Raw genomic sequence first — 14,281 nt, 5'->3', positions numbered from 1 at the left:
AATATTATCTCTTGCCTGTTTGCCCTGTAAAGAATCAGTTCTATTCAACATTGAATGAAAATGGTTGTAGCAGACATACTTATCTTGCTTCTGACTTTAGTAGGGAAATATTCAGTCTTTCACCATTAAGTATGATGTCAGCTATGAAGTTTTCATAGATGACCTTTGTCAAATTGAGGAAGTCCCATTCATTCCCAGATGGTTGAGTGTTTTTATCGTGAATGCATATGGTATTTTTTCAAGTGCTTTTACTGCATCTATTAAGTTGATCGTGTGGTTTTAGACATTTATTTCATTAATATGATGCAATACATTGATTGATTTTCATATGTTAAACCCACCTTGCAATGGTGGGCTAATTTACAGTTGATCATTGTGTATAATTCTTTTTACATATTGTTGGATTTGATTTGATAGCATTTTGTTGAATACCTTCACATCCATATTTATAATTATATTAGTGTGTAGTTTTATTTTATTGTAATGGTTGTGGTTTTAGTATCAGGGAAATTCTGGCCTCATGGAAGGAAATGAGAGTGTTTCCTCTTTTTGTATTTTTTGGAAAAAGTTGTGAAGAACTGGCATTAATACTTGTTTAAATGTTAAGTAGAATTCAATGGGGAAGCCACTTGGGCTTCTCTCTGTAGGAAACTTCCTGATTACTAATTCAATCTCTATTCAGATTTCCTAATTTTCTTTGAGTAGGGTACAGTAGTTTCTGTCTTTCTATGAAATTGTCCATTTCATCTAGGTTATTTGTTGGCATAGACTTTTTTCTTACTGTTCTCTTATTGTCTTCTTATCTCTGTAATGACAGTAGTGATAGACCAAGCAAAAGCAAATCAAATGGGGAAGATAACTTCTGATGTTAGTGATTTTTGTTTTCTCTCTTTTTTCTTGATTAACTTAGGAAAAGGTTTGTCATTTTCTCTGATCTTTTCAAAGTACCAACTTACTGTTTTATAGGTTTTTTTCTATTGTTTTTCTATGCCTCATTTATTCCCTTTCTAATCTGTATTATTTCCCTCCTAATATTTGCTTTGGTTTTGATTTTTTCTCTTTTTTTGGTTTCTTTTGGTGGAATATTAGGGTTTTCTATTTAAAAGCTTTCTTCTGTTTTAATATAGATGCTTATAGCTATCAGCTTCCCTCTCAGCATTTGCTTTGCTGCATTTTGTATGTGTATATATGTTGTGTTTTCACTTTCATCCATCTAAAAACATTTTCTAAATTCCCTTGTGATTTCCTCTTTTACCTATTGATTATTTAAAAGACTTAATTGTCATACAGTTGTGAATTTCAAAAATTTCTATAATTAATTTCTAATTAATATAATTCCATCGTGATAGGAAAATGCATTTTTTATTATTTTAATTGTTTAAAATGTACTGAGGCTTGCTTTAGAGCATATCTTATGATCTAACCTGGAAAATGTTTTATGTGCAAACGGGATAAATATGCATTCTTCTGTTTTTGGTGGAGTGTTCTATAAATATCTGTTAAGCCCAGTGGTTTCATAATTTGTTTAAATCTTTTATTTCCTTGTTGCTATTCTGCCTGTTTATTCTTTTTTTTTTTTTTTTTTTTTTTTTTTTTTTTTTTTTTTTTTGAGATGGAGTCTCGCTGTTGCCCAGGCTGGAGTGCAGTGGTGTGATCTCTGCTCACTGTAGGCTCCGTCCCCTGGGTTCACGCCATTCTCCTGCCTCAGCCTCCTGAGCAGCTGGGGCTACAGGCGCCCCCCACCTCACCCGGCTAATTTTTTGTATCTTTAGTAGAGATGGGGTTTCACCGTGTTAGCCAGGATGGTCTGGATCTCCTGACCTCGTGATCCACCTGCCTCAGCCTCCCAAAGTGCTGGGATTACAGGCGTGAGCCACCGCGCCCGGCCTGTTTTTCTATCCATTACTGCAAGTGAGTATTAACATTTTCAACTATAATTTTCTAGCTGCCTACTTGTCTCCTTAATTCTACTGCTTTTTGCCTGGTATATTTTGGGTTTCAGTTGCTAAATGCATGTATGTTTACAACTTTTATATCTTCCTGATGGATTGACTCCATCATCATTATGAAATGTCCCTCTCTATGTATAGTAATATTTTGTTAAAATTTATTTTGTCTAATTTTAGTATAACCACATTAACTCCCTTTTTGTGATTGTTTTAGTACTTCTGTTATTTTACATTTAATCTATTTGTATTTGTATATCTGAATACAAGGTATATCTCTTGTAGACAGCATAAAGTTGGATCATGCATTTTTTTAAATTATTGGTTGGTTTTTATTTATTATGTCAATCTATGCCCTTTGATTGAAGTATTGTATCCATTTACACTTAATCTAATTATTAAGAAAATATAATTTATATCTGCCATTTTACTATTTGTGACATATATATTGTATCTCTTGTCTTCCTCTATTTCCTCACTACTGCTTTATTTTGTGTTAAATATTTTCTGTATACTATTTTAATTCTTTTGTTGCTTTACCTATATTTCTACATTTTTCAAAAAATTATTTTCTTAGTGGTTACACCAGGGATTAAAATTAGCAACTTAATCTAAACAATCTGCTTAGATTATGTCAATGTAATTTCAGTAGTAAAAAACCAATTTGCTCCAATATAGCTCCATTTCCTCCTCCTTTTTTGAATTACATCTGTATACATTATAAGGTGAATCTTCACAATTTTATGCAGCTGTTCTTTACATTAGATAACAGAAGATAAATATGTTTATTCTGTCTACAGTATTCACCTCTGCAGTTACCTTCACTGGTGCTCCTTATTCCTTTTTGTATGGACTCGAGTTACTGCCTTCTTGATTCTGCCCCTGCAATTGTAATTTGTTTGCTGTCTATTTTCTCACACTAGACTGATTTGTCATCATCAAATATTATTTATCTTAAGTTCTCTTAGAAGAGTGCTGAATAAAGAGCAGCAGAAAACTTTGTGATAAGAGCTGGGAACAGGAAGGTCTTCCAAAGGCCTTGAAAAGCTGAACTATAGTTTCAGACCCAAATATCCATTACAGTCCATCCTCGGTACCTCACACCATAGCTGACACAGAGTATGTGCTTAATGAATGTGAAATAAATTAACACAAGCACATGACGATTAAGATAATAGTGTTGAATTATATGAATGGTCTGAACTAGAAAAAATGCTGACCGATAAATGAAAGGGTCAAGCAAGATAAGTTCTTTAAAAAAATAAGTTTTAGCAAATAATCTGTAGAATTTCCTGAGTACTCTGAGTCAAACTGCCAAAAAAGAGAGAGAGAGAGAGAGAGAGAATTTAAGTAGTTCACAGCAATGCATTAGCTAATTCTTTTAATGAGGCTTAAACTTCTTGAGAAAGTCAGACAAGGACACACAATTTGCTCACTAATAATCTTACACTTACTAATTCAAAAGTGCATAACAGAGTTCATGCATCCCTGTAATTTTAAGCAAATAGGACAAGCTCTTCATTTGATGGCTCACTTGATGTAGGCTATGGCACACATAATGCCTTACAACTTTGTTTATAGACACTAACAGTTGGAAATTGAGAGTTGCTCAAGCAGAATTCTATGTAATCACCCATTTGGGGTTAATTCACTTTATTGTGGCTGCTAAAGTGAGTTCAGCTGAACCTAGTATTTTTCTATTCCAATCTGTTTTGTAAATGACTTTAGTTTCACAGCCCAGGCATTTTACTGCAAATCTTCTGAATCATGTGGCTTGTACTAATCAGGATAATTCATGAAAAGAATGTGGATTATTTATGAATCTGTGATGCAGTTTATTTTAAACTTTATTTTAGAGTTTGGGAAATGTCAAACTATATGCTTAAATGGTGGAAAATTAAATTGTTTGGATTTTGGTGTCACTCATTCATTTAACAAACTTTTTAAAACATTTTCTCTGATGGTACCATGTAAACTTTAGGGTAACCATGGTATCATGGTAAAGTTTTACCATGTAAAAGTAACAAGACAGATACATTACAACCTTGAAAGAGTTTTAAAGGTATGTCAATTTGTAAATAAATGAATAAGAAATTATAAGCATATCTTTTATACAATGCACACTAACTAGTAAAAATAAGGAAATAGGGGATAATCTTAACACTGAACATTCCCCAACAAAATCTGAATCCAAATCTAAAATATCTTCATTCCTACTTGCTCATTAATTGCTTTTCCCCTTCAAGAAATTTTTCAGATTCTAATCCATTTCTACAAATGTTTATCGGAGTAACTGGGCAATAGATTCTCTATGTCCTCTCTAAACTTCCCCAGCACTTTCTCCTCTTCTACTCACTTTGTTCTTATGAAAAAAGCAACTGATGTGTGCTGAGCACGTGCTATTTATAGGGATACAAAGATGACAGCGAGACTATCTTTATCTTAGTAGAGGAACCAGACAAATAAGAAGCACTATACTGGTATTTCAATGTGCATTTTTTAAAAAAATAGTCACATATACCAATTCAACACATGCTTGCTATTTAAATATAAGTACAATTAGTTGAGAGGCCATTATTCAACAACATCTATTAAGATATTTTGTTTAATGAGCACTTTCTGTATTTTAGGCATTTGAGTTAATTCATCTAAGCAAGCTTGTCCAACCCACCTTATTTTGTTGTTGTAGTTCTGTTTTGTTTTAGGCTTTTAGCAGCTTGAAGCCCTGGTTTTTAGTTTCTGTCTCTAGTATTAAGCAGAAAAGAGAGATGAGGAAGGGGTTTTACTGGCCCAAGCAGAAATAGAAACTAAGAACCCACGACGGTGTTCTCTCCCTTGGACACCCCTGAAAGCATGTAACAAACCTATGAGGAAGATGCTATATAACCCCATTTTAAAGTTAATAAAGGGAATCACAAGAATTTAAGCCATTTATAAAATTCATGTCAATGCTAAGTGGTGGAGTCAGGATTTAAATTCATGCAGTCTGGCCCTGTGTTTTTGACTTCTCTATAGTGTATCATGCCAGATCATTCATCCCCAGCTTGTAGGAAGCTCCCCATTGCCCTGTGATGTGGGATGTCTTTCTGTCAGAGAAGAATGTGTCCCCTCTTCGTGATCAAGTTTAACCACGTGACTTGTTTTAGCCAATGAAAAGTGAGATGTAACACATGCCGGTTCATAAAAGACATTAAGAGAAAATATACTTTTCTTCCAGTTTTCTTTTTCTCTCAGTCTCAGAATGGCATGTCCCAGAAAGTGCCATTTCTTCAGACTAGGTTCTGGAACGAGAAAACAAATGGAGTGCAGTGGCCCAGCGAGCCCTCCCCACTGACCTCTAATAGCAGTGAAACAGAACTCTTGTTGCAAACCACATTTTTTAATAGAAGAATAATAACCTAGCAGAACCTGACAGATACAATAATAGGTACTAGGAAGCAGGATGCTGCAGTAACAAACACCCTAAAATATAAGCATTGGCTTCATAGGGAGGTGGAGAGTGCTGAGAAGACTGTCACCAACATCTAGAAAATCACCACTCATATTTTATAGTAGTCTATATTAGTTTTTATAGTAAAAAATGATGGGAAACAAAATGTTAATAAATGTTGCTACTGGTTTCACTTATAACGTCATAAAAGAAATGACTTCTTTGTAAAAGTAGAGGGAAAGAGAAAATATTGAAGTTATGAGCCATATAGTGTTAAAAAAATATGAGTGTTGCTCAAATCCAGTCAGTGAAAGATGATCTTGAAAAACGCTTCGAATAACAAGGGTTGATTAAAAAAACAAAGACACATCCTCAAAGACCAAATAAAGTGTTTGTGTAATCTTTTTAATGAATTAAAGTGACTCCAGTAAATCTTTTCAGTTGGATAAAATGTGTCAGAGAAAACAGACTAATGGCATGGCCTTCCACAAGCCTCATAAAGTAAGTATTGGCAGTAAGTTTAGAGAACGAGAGAAATACATCTCTAAGAATTGTGGCATTTTAAGATACATTTTACAAAATGCCAGAGACCGAGTATTTTGTCTCTATATTACAAACGACTAAATGTGTTCGTTGGTGATATCCTTCAAATCATCAAGGTTTAAGTTAAATGTTACCTTTCCTGGATTAGATACACTTTTAGTACATTTTGCTCTGATTACCTGTGCTTATATTTAAAGTAATTTTCACCCTGCATCTGACGATGCCCCTCCTCTAGACTATGAATTCCTCAATGGCAAAAAGTAGAATTTTTAGCTTTTTTGTGAGAAATGTATGTGAAAGTTTCATGATATGTATTTGAGGAATGAATAACTGAGTAAATGAATACAAACATTCACTGATACAGCAGAATTATCTAACAAAGTGTAGTAACCCCAAATCAGCATTATATACAGTTTTTATATACATTCTGCCTGATTCTTGTAATATTCTAAAAAATGAGATCTTTGAAGTTGGAGATTTAACCTGTATGTTCAAATGTTTTAAATAAATCTGATTAAAAATATAACCTTTCAGACTTAGAGTCTCAAAAAACTCTAAAGGAATTTTTATTTGCTATTTCTCATAGAAAGTGAAATTAATGTTATTCCTAGACAAAAGACAATTAATCACAGATATTAAATTTTATTTAAAATGTAAAGTACTTAATCAGTTTATATAATACATTTCCTGAATATTATTCTAAAAATGCCTAGACATATTTCTATGTCTAGGTTCTCATTACTTTAGAAGAACACACAATATAATACTTTTCTGAAGATGTTATGTTGGTTCAACGCATTCTTAAATTTTGTTTATAAGTGCATCCTAAAAAAAAAAGCACAGACAAATTATTTGGAAGCAATAACAAATAACAAATTATGTGTGGAGGAATAACACACGCAAAATATTTGAAACTATATACCTGTCGACACCAGAGTTTGCGAAATATTTGCAGATAAGCCAACACCATAAGACACAGTGGTGCCATGTATGTCACCAGAAAGAAACAGATGTGGTACATCTTGGGATAAATTTCACCTAGGATGAAAGTCAAAACAACAAAACCTTACGTTACAATTGATGGACTTTTTAAAAAGATACATGTCAATGCTTTTCTTCAAAGTGCATATTTACCTTTTATATGATTTCATCGTCATATACTCAAAGGGGAAAAATAATTCATAATATTTAACAACTTATTTTACTCAGTATATGGGTACACACATGCCAAATGTGAAGTCGTAATTTCACTTAATATACTCAGAGAAATAAGAATTAGCTATTTCTTAATTTGTGCTATGCAAAGTCAAGTGTTCAGTTATTAAAAGGACCTTTATTTGACTTGATTACATCTGGCTAAGTAACAAAATTAATTTGGGTTGTTCTAAACTTTTATTTACAAAAAGGGACATGAATCAATGAAAACCTAAAAACTAATGCTTTGGTTAAAATGGGAAGAAAATATAAACTCAGTTGGTTGTTCCTTATTAGAATGTAAGTTCCCTGAGAAATGGGAGGCTATTCTCAGTTGTATCTCCAAATATAAATGTGAAAAAAATTTTGAAAACTAAATACAATAAAAATGTGACAATGATTCTTTTTGTTGACTTATTGGAACACATACAAAATTCCTCTTTAGCATAGTATGCCTGTGGTGTATGTATGCTTTTATTAAAAATACATATATATACTTTTAATAAAAATGAGAATTTTAAGGCTTTATAACATTAATTTTCTCCAATCCAATATGAATATTTTCTCACTTATTAAGCATAAACACCTCTAGGACTGTAGTAATTTTTTATTTATAATTAATCCTATGTACACAAATGATACACATCACAGATTAGCCACTTACTAACAAGTCGATTAATCACTTCATGGCATTGTGGTTTAATATTTTAGCTTTTCTAAATTATATTGATTACTAACTTTGTAAATGCTCTAGAAGATATATATTCCCTACCTAATACATACATATATTCCCTACCTTATAGATATACATAAATACATAAATAAATTCAGAGTCCCTACATAATATATATTTTATATAATCATTATATATTTATATATTTATATTTTATATATTAATATTAGATATAATATTCATATAATATATTAATATATTACATATTTAATATATAAATATATAAATATATAACAAATTATACATTACATATTTAGATGTAACATAAATAATATTATATATTAATAAGTATATGTAATATATGTAACATATACTATATTATATAGTATATTTTATATTTTATATATAACATATAATATATTTATATATTATGTCGGGAATCTGATTTTATTTATGTATGTATTTTTTAAATTTTTTATTCTGATAGGTGTTGGGGGAACAGGTGGTGTTTGGTTTTACTTCAGTAGGTTTTGGAGGAACAAGTGGTGTTTGGTTACATGAATCTTCAGTGGTGATTTCTGAGATTTTGGTGCATCCATCACCCATGCAGTGTACACTTTACCCAATCTGTAGTCTTTTATCCTTTACCCACTCTCCCACACTTTCCCCTGAGTACCTGAAGTCTATTTTATCATTCTTATGCCTTTGCATCCTCCCACTTATGAGTGAGAACATACGTTGTTTGGTTTTCCATTCCTGAATTACTTCACTTAGAATAATGGTCTCCAAATCCCTCCAGGTTGCTGGGAATGCCATTATTTCGTTCCTTTTTATGGCTGAGTAGTATTCCATGGTATATACATACCACATTTTCTTTATTCCCTCATTGATTGATGGGCATTTGGGCTGGTTCTATATTTTTCCATTTGCAAATTGTGCTGCTGTAAACATGCATGTGCAAATATCTTTTTAGTATAATGGCTTATTTTCCTCTGGGTAGCTACCAGAGTAGGGGAATTGATGGATCAAATCGTAGATCTACTTTTAGTTCTTTAAGAAATCTCCACACTGTTTTCCATGGTTGTTGTACTAGCTTACATTCCCACCAGCAGTGTAAAAATGTTCCCTCTCCACCACATTCATTCCAATGTCCATTATTTTTTGGCTTTTTGATTATGGCCATTCTTGTAAGAGTAAAGTGGTATTGGCCAGGCAAAGTGGCTCACGCCTGTAATCCCAGCACTTTGGGAGACCAAGGCAGGAGAATCGTTTGAACCCGGGAGGCAGAGGTTGCAGAGAGCTGAGATCACGCCACTGCACTCCAGCCTGGGCGACAGTGCGAGGCTCCGTCAAAAAAATAAAAATAAAAAAAATAAAGTGGTATTGCATTGTGGTTTTGATTTGCATTTCCCTGATTCTCAGTGATACTGAACATTTTTTCATATGCTTGTTGGCTATTTGTATACCTTCTTTTGAGAATTGTCTATTCATGTTCTTAGCCAACTTTTGATAGGTTTGTTTGCATTTTTTCTTCCTGATTTGTTTGAGTTCCCTGTAGATTTTAGAAGATATGTTTGTACTAGTATTCGAATATATCACAATGGTCTACCTCCTTTTACTGCAATGTAAAAGAGGAAGCAATATATCTCGCATAGACTCCATAGATATTAAACGTAATTAACTCATTATAATTCTAATTGAATGCTAACACAACAGAGCTGTTTTGTTTTTCTTCTAAAACTTACATATGTTATTTTGACTTTTCTATTGACAAGGGGGTTTGTCCCATAGTATTGTTGATGAATAATGCTATTACCTCTATGCATTTTATTCTTTTCATTACTTCATAAAGGGGGTGTAGAAGCATGAAAGCTTGGTTACGTGATCAAATTTGTGATAAGGGCAGTTTACAGTCGGGATTAATCAATAATAAGCATGATGATTGTCATAATAATAGACAATATTTATTGAGCAATCATGCATTTGATTCTTGCTGAATTTATTTTAACATATTTATGAGTTTAATATCCTCCACAATCTTATTTCCATAGGCTGTCTTTCAGATGCAGTTGAGTTTGAGTCTAATTTTCTCCATATTCATCCTTCTAAACCTATCTTCTCTTTCGGTTTAGATGTCTTTATCCACTGCAATCTTCAGCGGGGTCAGTAGGATGCATGTGTTGGCAGGTCTAAGAGACCAATTTGAGGTGTCATTTTTAGCTACTCTATGGCCCAGGTAGCACTCACCTACCTCATCAGTTTCTAACTTTCTTTCAAGTTGATCCTGTAAAGCAGGCCAGTTACATAAAAAGTGATAACATTCAAGCACTCTGACTGGAGGAATAACAAACAGTCTTTCCCTTTGAAGTGCTACAGCCTACACAGCATTTGGTGGGCCAATTTCAAAGGAATCTGAAAGTGACCTCAGCACTTCCCAGGCACCTAAGAGGCTTTGAACTTTTATTTGTTTTGAAGAAGTGTCACATGAGCTTTCCTCATTAAAAAGTCTATATAACTTTGAAGCTTACATACCTGTGAAGCCCTGTTGCCTGCATAAGACAAATTGAGTGGATAGAGGAAAGTAGATTTGACAGGTAAATTTTTTCCACTGCAGCTATGGATAGTATCACTGTGATAACAGTTTGACGTTTTGAATAGATGGTAGCAAAAGCTCCTATGTGGTTGGTATATTTATGAATAATTAGAAAAAATATGTAATTGACTGCTATGTAATATGTAAATATTGACTGCTATGTAAAAATATGTAAATGACTGCACATTATGATAATAAACACTGATATGGAAAAAAGATCAAGCAAAATTATACTTCCAGGATAGGATAGATTGTTTGAATAAGGAGATTATAATAGATAACCAGGGAAACATGATTGTCTAAGCTGATTAAAAACTCAGATATGCCATTGAAATTTTAAATTATGTGTGATGAAAATATCTTTGAAGTCTTTCTGTACTTCATAAGCAATGTCTTCAATGCATTTAAGACATTTGTATATAACCTAGAATATAGCTACACAAAATTTGTTTCACATAAGCATTACTTTAATTAAAAAAAGTTTTAAATATTGATAATCATTAATAATTACTCTTTTTACTCAACTGATGAATAAGCACAATCTAAATAAATTATATATATATACGAAACTAACTAATAAGGAACAAATGTGGATCTTTAGTCTTTGAAATCAGAGATTAAAGAGTTATATCATATATTTGACAGGCAAAACTTAATTTCTCTCAGATGAGTTAAGGTTCATTATTCAGCCAGCATGTTATCTTAATTATCTAGAAACTAGAAACATTCTCTTTCATGGTACACTTATCAGGAATTGAATGAACAAGTAAATTATATATAATTTCCCAGTATTCAATTTGGAATGTCTTTTCAAAGTTTAGGGGTTCATTAAGTTTACCTGAATCTTTAATATGTTTTACTATCTTCTCCCTAATAAATATGTTTAATAAATCTTCCCATTAATAGACATATACACATATTTATATGCTTTCAAACCTCATAATAGGCCAGATGCCATAATTACTTTGACTGTAAAAAGGGTTCCATTTTTTTTTAGCCTATCAAAGACCAATTTGTCAGTAATATTCAAAAAGAGAGATGTTACTAATCTCCAGTGTCCAGAGCAATTGACCAAGGGTACATGCTAATTAAACACTGGATGAATGAATAGTGAAGAAAATATAACTTTGAGTGTATAAAAAGAGTTATTTTCTTTCTTTTTGAAGACGGAGTCTCCCTCTTTTGCCCAGGCTGGAGTACAGTGCCGTGATCTCGGCTCACTGCAACCTCCGCCTTTGGTTTCAAGCGATTCTCCTGCCTCAGCTTCCCGAGTAGCTGGAATTACAGGCGCCCACCACCATGCCCAGCTAATTTTTGTGTTTTCAGTAGAGACGGGGTTTCACCATGTTGGCCGGGCTGGTCTCGAACTCCTGACCTCATGATCCGCCCATCTCGGCCTCCCAAAGTGCTGGGATTGCAGGCTTGAGCCACCACACCCAGCAAAGAATTTCTTTCTATAGGATCTTTCCTGTAGAACTATGCATTTACAAACCAAGCAAGAAAGAAATTGTGGGTTAATTTAATAATTTTAGAAGTATGAAATGATGTGACTGAAGCAAACAGTGAACACATACAAATGTATATTTTAAAGATTATTAAAATGAGTATTTACATTATTTATATGTTCTTGAGTGTTGTGTGTGTCTGCCAGAAATCATGGCGTATGGTTATTTTTATGAAGAAGTAATAGGCAATAATGAATATAATTAGTTTTAGAAATCATTTATCCATATATAATTACATATTTCTGGTAAATTTTTTAGTTAGACAGAGTTCTCAGTTATTTTGCACCATGAGTAAAACAGCATTTACAGAACTTTTCCAAAAGTTATTTGATAGATATGTATCAACTGACCAAATTGCTTTTCCAAATTTTTTTCCACTGCCATATTGGTTGTAGAATAATTATGATACTACTCTCTACTTTTATAACTACATTATTGATTTAACTTAGAATAAAGATAAGAAACACAGTTTATGAATTAATCTCAAATAGAAGATATTTTACAATAGTTTTAAAAATCAGGCTAAATGACAGTTGGCCTTTAAAAATGTTTGAATTTGGAGAGATGACACTGTAAAATATACTTTCTTACAGTTTTTTAAAAAGTTGTGACAATCACACGTATGCAAAGGTTTAACATTGTAAGTTGAACATGGACTTCTAGTTTACATGAACAATGATTTTACATGCTATGTAGAAATCATCATAATAAATGTCTAATAAAAAAGATAAAAATCTGCCTTGAATGATTTTTTCTTAAAAATATTCTTAGCAATTTTATTTAAAATTTAAATGACTATATAGCTTTTATTAAGTTGGATTTTGTAGCTAATCAATTCAGTCCAATAATACTTAATTTTAGTCTTTATAAGCATTTAATTATAGGCTATTATAAAATCACCTTCAAATAGTTTTCTTAAATGACTTCCGAAGGCTAAGTTTAGATTTTTACATATTCAACAATTGTTTCCTTTTTTTTAATGAAAATGTCCATGCTAGAGTTATGTAATAAAATATCAGAGTAGAAATGAGTTTTATGTACTTATATTTACCACTCAGAGGTAGTTTAAAAATCATACATCTATTTACTTAATCATAATAACTGAACAGGAATCCATGACTTTGCAATCTTTTTGTTAACGGAGGTTACTGTTACTTGATTATTCAGGGAAACATTAAAAAAAGAAAAGCTTATAAAAGCAACCCATAAACATATAAGTGAAACTAATTGCCGGAATATTAGAGAAAATACTGCTGACACATATTGAAAAATATTTTTATATTTTATCTAATTGCAATCTCTATAAAACTTAAGGAATCCCAACTTACGAGTAGGAAGCTTTAGATTTAAATATACCTATTTGCTTCATAATCTTGAAAAAATAATATAATCTTTCTAGGGCTAAATTTAGTCTTGAATTTAATACAGGATTCTGAGAAATACCTTTTTAGGCTTTCTAAATATAAATCAGTGTAAAAGGATCATATAAGAGACATGTCACAGTCAGTCCCCAACCCATCTTCTTTCAAAACTCAATTATTTACACTACCTGCCCCTATGCTCCAGAAACTACAAGTGCTGACTCACTTTCTTTCTGCTTTGTAATGTAGTATCCATGATGTGGATTTTCTTGCTTTCTGGACATCCTTTTCCCTCTTCTCAGTCTGGAGAATTTTTGCTTATCTTTAATATTCTGCTGGAATGTTAGCAGCTCCTCTGTAAACTTTTGTTCAAGTGGCCAGAACTGAGTTTGTTCTCTCATTTGTGTTCTCAGCATTTTGTATATAAATATATTAAAATACTGATTACCCTATAAAAATGTGTTTATTGGCCTTTGAGCCTTATTATATAGAGTGTGCTCCCATAAGCAGAGTCTGTTTCTCTCCAGGTGGGCACAATGCCTGACATATACTAAGTTCTCAGGGTGGTGTTTGAGCATTAAATGAATGGGACATAAGACACTTCATAAATATTCCTACCATTTTGGAAATTTCCATTTATTTTGTTTTTGTCTACACTATTAACTCGGAAAATTGGAAAAAACTGAAAATTATACAGAGAAAAATACAACAAAAAAAGTTGCAATGTTAAAAAGGAAAAGTAAATCCCAATAAAAGACAGATATTTGATATTTGGGGTAACGGATAAAGCAAATTATAAAATTTTAGTTATTATAGGTCTTACAACAATATATGAAATAATCCCAGCCTCTCTTAAATATTATCTTGCTGTAGATATATCCTGCAGTATATGCCTAATATATCAGTGATTGGCTTTTTTTCCTTTTGGTGTTCTAGTACAAACACCAAGGTAGGAAATAACAGAAATTCAAAGATTACAATATTTAAGAATATTATCCTTAATCAATCCCTGGCGTGCACTGCTTGTTTTGATACA

At 32.3% G+C, this 14,281-nt stretch overlaps 1 protein-coding gene across 1 annotated transcript in view; it reads right to left on the bottom strand.

Moving 5' to 3' along the window:
• The window catches only part of HCRTR2 (hypocretin receptor 2), a 259,297-nt gene that overhangs the window by 15,672 nt on the left and 229,344 nt on the right, over positions 1-14,281 (bottom strand). The window contains exon 5 of the mRNA XM_055264032.2: positions 6,842-6,957. Within this exon, the coding sequence (XP_055120007.1) occupies positions 6,842-6,957 (116 nt within the window). The remainder of the gene's footprint in view (positions 1-6,841; positions 6,958-14,281) is intronic.

Source organism: Symphalangus syndactylus, chromosome 23, assembly GCF_028878055.3.
Source record: "Symphalangus syndactylus isolate Jambi chromosome 23, NHGRI_mSymSyn1-v2.1_pri, whole genome shotgun sequence".
Classification (NCBI taxonomy): Eukaryota; Metazoa; Chordata; class Mammalia; order Primates; family Hylobatidae; genus Symphalangus; species Symphalangus syndactylus.
This window is presented reverse-complemented; position numbering and strand designations above follow the sequence as displayed.